Source organism: Sesamum indicum, linkage group LG8, assembly GCF_000512975.1.
Source record: "Sesamum indicum cultivar Zhongzhi No. 13 linkage group LG8, S_indicum_v1.0, whole genome shotgun sequence".
NCBI lineage: Eukaryota > Viridiplantae > Streptophyta > Magnoliopsida > Lamiales > Pedaliaceae > Sesamum > Sesamum indicum.
Window position 1 is genome coordinate 16263734 of NC_026152.1, and position 8667 is coordinate 16272400.

At 37.2% G+C, this 8667-nt stretch overlaps 2 protein-coding genes across 2 annotated transcripts; both read left to right on the plus strand.

The window, feature by feature from the left end:
- Positions 301-4566, plus strand: LOC105168961. Its single transcript, XM_011089195.2, has 6 exons — positions 301-568; positions 2094-2169; positions 2575-2752; positions 2915-3064; positions 3591-3820; positions 4033-4566. Exons 1-6 carry the CDS (start codon positions 423-425, stop codon positions 4345-4347), a joined length of 1095 nt encoding a protein of 364 aa, XP_011087497.1. The 5' UTR covers positions 301-422; the 3' UTR covers positions 4348-4566.
- LOC105168962 (pentatricopeptide repeat-containing protein At5g66520) lies at positions 4900-7843 on the plus strand. The gene is made up of 3 exons (XM_011089196.2): positions 4900-5236; positions 5506-5576; positions 5673-7843. Exon 3 carries the CDS (start codon positions 5678-5680, stop codon positions 7676-7678), a length of 2001 nt encoding a protein of 666 aa, XP_011087498.1. The 5' UTR covers positions 4900-5236; positions 5506-5576; positions 5673-5677; the 3' UTR covers positions 7679-7843.

Here is an 8667-nt window from a genome sequence, read left to right on the forward strand (position 1 = left end):
GTCCAAACGCCCTCTAAATACAGATATGAATGAATATAGTTGAAGATTTTTCTCATAAAATCTATAGTTATTAATTATAATATATGCTTCGTAATAAAATTGCAATTCAAATAATTAGATCAAAAGTGGCACCATATATGTGTAAGTGTGTGTAAAGTAAATGTGTATGCGTAGTTATGATTATAAGTCCTTACAATATCAGTGGATATAAGTTTAAAAATTAGATAAGTGGTGTTTGATAAATTTGAACAATTAATTCAATCCGTTGCCATTACATATATTTTTTTATGGGTATTTGTGTCTAATTAACGCATTAAAGAAGCTCCGAATCGATATAGTGGGGGAGTCAAACGGTACGAATTCCATGCGAAGTGCCCACAGAAACAGCCCGAGAAACGAAGAAGCACAGAGTTCCGGCAGAAATGGAGAAGAAGAATGACAATGCCGGTGGTTTTTCCGGCGAGAAATACCCAGAACCCGCGGTGATTGCTGCTCAAGAGAAGGCGGCTGTGGATTGTTTCTATGAAAAGCTTGGGAAATTGAACGAGTCTTCCGGACTCAGCTCGGTGTGAGTCTTCTTCTTCTACTTTTATTTTGAGTTTTCTTTTTTCTCTTTCTCTTTCACATGCAGTAATTTCATATGTACACAGAGATATAGGTGACTGTAGGTGTGTGCATAGATGTGTACATGGATGAGTATATCTGCATGCACATGGAGTTGGAAAGGATGGATTTCATGTAGCTAGGAGTATTTTGCTTGGATGATTAGAGAAGAAGGGTAACTAAAATTGCTGGGCTACTTTTTCTTGTTGTTATCATCATTGGGGTGTGTGTGTTTTTCCTTTTTGTTTTTATTTTTCTATAAAAATTTGCGTTTTTGTTTTTATTTTGTTTGAGTGAAACGGTCAGATACACTATGAAGTTGCGTTGTCATTTAGGCTATTTGGTTAAGCTAATAAGTTTTTTAAAATAGTTCATTGAGTATCTGGGAACTGATAAAATATCATAAAATGTTTGGTAAAAGTTATAGACAATGGGTTTATAAGCTCCCAAAATAAAATTAGAGCAGCTTCTAACTTAATTTGATGATTTCAATGTTCAGGAAGAAAAAGATAACAATTTTTCCAAACTCTTGTTTTAATGATTGGTTGTAAAAATCAGAGATCTTATCAAACACTTTTCAACTTATTTCTAAAAAGAATTTAACATTTTATGAGTTCCAGGAAACGTCTTATTAACGGTAGAAAGTCATAATTTTTCAATAAACTTACAAAATTAGACTCTAATTTCCTACAAATTTGACGGGGCTTGAAACTGAGGCCTTATGATAGTAAAGTGGTTACTTTGACACTTGAATTAGGCCATGTTTTTGTTTTCATATTGCATGAAAGAAAATTGAAAATGCTGATTACATGCCTATGAGGAATGCAAGATGGCAGCATTATTCAGTGTATCACCAGCAAGGGTGCTTAATATCAGTACTCTGCTCTGTAGGGTGTAATTTGAGAAAAATGGTAAAAATTCTGAAGGATTACTAGGCTGCACGGCAAGCAGCAACGAACTCCAAATATAATGTGATGTTGTCTTGTGGTATTTGATGTTGGACGAACACAACTCTTGCACATATATCCGACAGGAAACAGAAGTTGGAGAACAAAGGAAAAGGGAAAAGATAAAATTCAAAAAAACTGATTGAATGAATTTCTTTAAGTCATTAATGTAACAATAGAAATATATACATGAGATAAATAGTGAACTTTAGTTTAAAGGCTATTGATTGTTTGAATTTCACTGTATTACGCAGTTTATATATTTTTAAAACCTTGTATGTATCTTAAAGAGTTACCTGTTAATCCTCTTGATTCTTAGTTATTATATGTGATAGTAACCCTCTTGATTCTCAGTTATTATATGTGGCTAGATACATCACATGCAATCACACAATACCGGCAACTACATTAGGACATTAAGTGTTTTCACAATCTGAATTTGGACTTTCCCACCTTTCCTTGGTTGATTGGTTTATCAATTGCTGGAGGCCACACCTCACTAGCTGGAAGTTTGATGATTAATTAATGTCTCACTGCATGCAGCTTTAATTTCCGTGAAGCACTGTTGGATTTGCATCTTTTCTACAAAGAAGTGATCAAGAGAGGGGGATTTTATCAGGTGCAGCTCTTATTTTGTTGGAGTCTGATCAGGCATGACGTCAACTACTTTTTATTTGCATATCCTGTTGATGCTGTTTTACTTTAGGAGAGTCGACTTCTGTCGACACTTAAATTTATTCACAAGCACACATGTCTATGTGAATGTCCTCTTATGAGTGTCTTTTAAGAATAACACTAATGCTTGTAGTATTCAAAGTGTGCTTCCGATAAAATTGCATATTAGTAGTAAATCAGGGCACTGAAAAATCTATCACTATCAGTTACTGGACACTATGGAATTGAAATCATAATATTGAACATGAACAACAATTGCTGCAACATGCACTTTGGTTGCTAGCTGAACTTGTCCAAAAGCTCTTTCTTCTGCTTTACTAATTGTGTAACTGGCTCATCAAACTTTTAGGTTACCAAAGTTGGAAAATGGGATGATGTTGCATCAGCATCAAACTTGAAAAGCTCTGTGTCCATCTCCGCAGCTCAGCTTCAGAATGTTTATGAACTACTACTTCTCCAGTACGAACTAATGTACTGTCGAAATATGCCTGAAGAAGCAAATATATGGCCGGATAAAAGTTCTCTAGGTTGAAAAACTCTCTCTTTTGCCTTAAACACTTTTTAAGGACTTTGGTATTATTTCCCATTATTTCTTTTTCTCAGTGCTGTTTCATATGTATTTTCCAACAATAGTAGATTATTTAAGAACTTTCCTAATTTAAAAATGGTTAGTAAATGATATTTGGCAGGTTTCTTGAACTCTGGGTTTGGTCCAAGCTGCTCAACGGGAAAGCGGAAGCATTGCGAGTGTTCATCTCCTCTTACAACAGTTCACTCTGGTGATCCAGCACCGGCAGATATATGGAAGCCCACCAACAATTCTTGTCTAGTGGCTGCAGGTTTTTCATATTTCCTGTCTAGAAGAATGAGGGTTGTGCAAATTAAGGCAGTTGAATTACACACTCTGTTTAGAGGTCTAATAGAGACGTAACTGGATACTAGTCAATGACAATGGTGAAGCACCGGTAGATCAATCCTCTTTATGCAGTTAACCTTCACCAAGTCTCTCTCTCTCCCCTATCATCTGTTCTCTTTTCACCCTCTCGCCCCCATCAGGCCTGTGTTTTACTTGAGCATATATGATTAAGACAAGCTACTTGTAATCACTTTCTACACTGATCTACTGATGACCGACCTCTAGTTTCTTTGGTTATTCCAACTATGGAAAATTTTCAACTTTTTGCGTTGATCGCCACACAATGAAGAAGAAGAACCTTAGCTTATCTGTATGTTGGTATGTATTCAATGAGCTATAAAGGGGGTGCCATTACTCAATCTTGAAAAGTTTTCTAGGTTAAGACTTCTGGTTCAGTTCAAGCCACTTTCATTTCTCTGTTTTTGCATCATAACTATATAAATATGCAGGGGCCAAGGCAATGCACCAGAATTCATCCATGATAACATTGTCAAACTCAAATACTAAAGAATTCTCACCGGACCCTGATGCTCCTCTGAAACCAAGGTCTGGATATCAGATCTTTCTTAGATTGGAGACTCATAGATTAAAGATGATTCATGGAGAGAGTTCCAGTAGCCAAAATCTACGGGACATGGCAATTGATGCATGGAGGTGCCTATCCGAGAAAGACAAACAGGTATTTTACAATGCAGGAAATGCCATAATTGCATACGATGTTGAAAGAAAGAAGCGTTGATCAAATTAATCAACTGCTTCAATCAACCTATCATCCTGATTGAGACATCCTAATTAATGAGTTGCATTGAAAAATCAGTATCTTTACATGCTCATGAGAAGAGCATCTAAGTCGTCTTTCTGGGTTTATCTATTCTCCGTTTCCCTCTGCAGCCGTACATAGAGGCAAGCAAAATGGACAAGGAGAGATACGAGAAAGAGCTGGGTAATTACAACCAGCTAAAAAGCAACCAGATTTCCAAGAGCCAAAGTTTGTTCAGCAATTCAACTCCAAGCATGCTAAACTTCTCTACATCTTCGGAAACAGATGATGTTTATCACGTGTCCTTGGAATCCGACTGCGAAAACTTCCTTTCGCCCGACGAATCCATGGTTGAATTGGCGATTGAGGTGATGAAGAATGCTGAATCGAGTGACCCTATCTTTCAGATTGACTGGGAAAGTGGCTCCCTCGACATATCTTATTAATGTAACTGGACCTTCTAGTCAAGAGGTGGCCATGTAAATTAATGAAACTGGACCTTCTACTCAGGAAGCGCCCATGTAATGCTGTCTGCAGTTTTTAGCATTTTTGTATGTTTTGTATTTCCTGAATGTGTGTGATTTTTAAGCTTTATTATGCCGGAAGGTTGTTTTTGTATTAACGTTTTCCCTCAGTTTCTAATGTAAATATGGTTGTACCCGCTATTCTCGCTATAGCATCCATCACTTAAATATGTGTTTGTACAGTCATTGTTGCCCTCTATTCCAACTATCAAATTGATTATACTCTCTGTTTCCTTTCATTTTTTACCATATGTCTACCAACTTAGGTAGTAAATAATCAGTGAATACTTCAGTAATCAGATTTCTATGCATTCCTCAAAATTCAAGTCATTTTCCAGGACCGGAAATGGCCAAGAATTCCTTTATCTCATGGTAGTGAATAACTGAATATTTACAATTATCAAAATGTAATATTTCTGCTGTTGGACCATACCAACCTGTGAGGTGGAGAAAAACATTATCTTGATCCTTAGCCACAGGTAATTGCAAAGGAAAAATGGTGACCACCACAGCCAACAATGTCAGGACCCATCTTAGACTGCTGGAACTGTGTGGTAAAATGCGGACTTGCAACAGATACAGATAGTGAATTAATGGCTTTTGCTGGTTATTCTTTTTACCTCAATTTAACTATCTTACTGTAAACTTCTATCTTTTCCATTTGTTGTTCATACTAATTGGTTAGGGAACAAAGAGAGAAAACAGGGGCTGTGGCCGCTGTGCAGCTGCAAGGTTGGAAAAACCCTTCTGAGTAGTTGCACTCAGACTACATGGGAGGACTAAGAGTTATGGAATCTGGAGCAGGCAGCAGGTATGAGTATTTCCTCTTATCCTTGTAACACTTGAAACTCAATTATTAATGATAAATTTGAGGACTGAATTTTGGATACTGCAAGATTGATAAGGTTTATTAGGTCGTTTCAGTTAGTTTGACTTGATGTATTTCTGAAGGGGGAAAAGATTCAGTCTCTGCTCATATCTTTATGCATCAGAAACTTTAATTGCATGTTAACCAGTTTTTTACTACTTATTGACCTCACTAAAACTTTCTGCTAACTTTCTATTTAACTGCATCCTCAGTTATAAGTGAGGAGACATGGGAGAAGCCAACATCATAAGGATTTAATCATGTTAAAGACTGTTTCGTTCAGGTAATGTCGTCTTTCAGGTACTGAGGACTTAGCTTTAGAATTGATTTTCTTTTTCATTCTTGTAAGAATTGAGATTCAATACCTTATGCCAAGCAGGTGATATGGGAATATTAAACACCTCCACCATAACAGAGTTGCCTTATATTCCTTCTCCAGCAGAGCCAGACCTGACAGAGAATCCCTCCCTGAAAGCAATCTTAAATATTTTGAACACAAAATGTACTGATTCATTGGGAAATCTGAAGCAGGCCCACGCTTTGATCCTCAAAACTGGCCATTTCCGAGATCATTACGTTGCAGGTTCCTTGTTGAAGTGCTATGCAAATCCTAAATTTGGAAGTTTATCCAATTCATTACGAGTACTGGAACAAGTTTATGAACCTAATGTTTTCGTATGGAACTGCATTATTAAGGGGTGTATGGATCTTAGAGAGCCCTTTAAGGCCATCTCAATGTACTATGAAATGGCAATTTCGGGCTCCAGGCCGAATAAATACACATATCCTCCATTATTCAAGGCTTGCACCTTAGAACAAGCTATTGGTGAAGGCCTGCAAATTCACGGCCACGTTGTTAAACTTGGGCTTAATGCAGATGTCCACATAATCAGTGCTGGAATTCAGATGTATGCATCATTGGGACATCTCAGCGAAGCTCGAAACATGCTTGAGACGATTGGAAAATCAGATGTTATCTGCTGCAATGCTATGATCGATGGTTACATGAAATTTGGAGACGTGGAAGCTGCTAAAGACCTGTTTGAAATTGTGAAGGAGAAGCGTATCAGTTCTTGGAATATAATGATCAGTGGCCTTTGCAGCAATGAGATGATTGCCGAAGCTGAGAAGTATTTTAATGAAATGCCGGAAAAGGATGAGGTCTCTTGGAGTGCAATGATAGACGGCTACAATAAAGGGGGTTACTCAAAGGAAGCTTTGGAAGTTTTCGATCAAATGCAAAGAGAGGAAATCAAGCCTGGAAAATTTGTTCTGTCGAGTGCACTGGCTGCTTGTGCTAATGTGGGTGCTCTTGATCAAGGGAAATGGATTCATGCTTATATGAGGAGGAACAGGATTGTGGTGGATGCAGTTCTGGGGACTTCTTTGGTTGATATGTATGCAAAATGTGGGCGTCTTGACTTGGCATGGGATGTTTTCGAGAAGATAAAATGGAAAGAAGTATTTTCTTGGAATGCAATGATCTCTGGGCTATCCATGCATGGCCGGGCAGACGATGCTATCGACCTCTTCTTGAAGATGCAGAGGGATAATGTGAAGCCCAACGATATTACATTCGTGGCCCTGCTGAATGCTTGTGCTCATGCTGGATTGGTCCACGAGGGCCTAAAGTATTTCGTAAGAATGAAACGGGAGTACTTAGTCGAACCAACGGCAGAGCACTATGGCTGTGTTGTTAATCTGCTAGGAAAGGCAGGGTATTTGAAGGAGGCAGAGAATCTGATAAGTTCTATGCCAATGAAGCCAAACGGTGCTGTTTGGGGTGCACTTCTAGGTGCTTGCAGGATGCATGGAAACGTCGAGTTGGGGGAGAAAGTTGGGGAAATCCTTCTCGATTTGGAACCTGAAAACAGCGGTCGATACACGTTGCTGTCAAACATGTATGCAAAGGCAGGGAAATGGGATAAAGCCCAGAAAGTGAGGACACTGATGAAGGAAAGAGGGGTGAAAACTGTAACTGGGAGAAGCATAATCGACCTTAAAGGCATTGTTCATGAATTCAAAGCTGGCGATTCTTCTCACCCTCAAATGAAAGATATAAACCTTATTCTTGAAAAGATCATTCAAGAAATCCAGTTAAAAGGGCATCAACCTGATACCTCACAAGTCTTGTTCGACATCAATGAGGAAGAGAAGGAAACGTCGGTCAAGTACCACAGCGAAAAGCTTGCTATAGCTTTCGGAATCCTGAATACTGAACCCGGAGCCACCATCCGTATCGTGAAGAACTTAAGGGTCTGTGAGGATTGCCACTCTGCCACCAAGATCATCTCTCAACTGTACAATCGGGAAATTATCGTGAGAGATCGTGCACGGTATCATCATTTTAGAAATGGAAAATGTTCTTGCAAGGATTTCTGGTAACACCACAGGAAAATAAATAGAAAACCACTTTGTAAAAAATGAAACCCCACAAGCATTCAAAATTTTAAGTTTAATAAATTTTAGGACATGCTAATATTTCGCCAAACTCAATTGTGTTAGGTCATTGACCTAATTGCTATGGGAGGGGAACAAGTATATATAAATATAAAGCATAATTATACCGTAATTTTCTGAAATTTAATATAATTACACGTACATCTCTTGTGATTTGAAAAATTATATTTGATATTCCTGATATTTGTTTATATCTTACAAATAGAACATCGTTAGTCAAAATTTATCAAACTTATTGTTACTAACAAAATGTTTTAAATCAAACTCTATATTTATCACCAATTGATTTATTACTGATTTATTGCAAGGCAAACAAATCTTTTATGATCAAACTATCCTTATAAAGGTGAAGATATACATTCTCACATGCATTAGCATATGAGATGTATAAGGATAATTCAATCATAAAAAAAAAATTGTTTGACTTCCAGTAAGTCAGTAATAAATCAATTGGGGGTAAATATGAGTTTTCATTCAATTGTTTTGCTAATACCAGCAAATTCAAATAATTTTGACTAGCAAAGGAGTCTATATGCTAGATAGAAACAAGCGACATGGGTACTAAATATAATTTTTCAAACTATAGAGAATCCGCATATACTTTGTACCAAACCTTAAAGAAAGCTGTGTAATTATCTATAAATATAATGCAATTGTTTGCAACAAATGAGACAAAAGGAAAGTTTGCCTGTCAAATTCAGGCAATTAGGTTTGGGAAAGAGAAGTTGTTAATGTGGATAAGCATTGTCGTAGGTACAACATTAATTAAATTAACAAAGTAATTAAGACCAAATGATTTAGGTTTGCGGGCATTACAAGTATTTCTATACATTCTTGCAAGTCAAGCCTAGTTTTGGAGAGACACACACCTAACTATTATTCCTTATGTCACTAAATTTATTCTTACAACAACA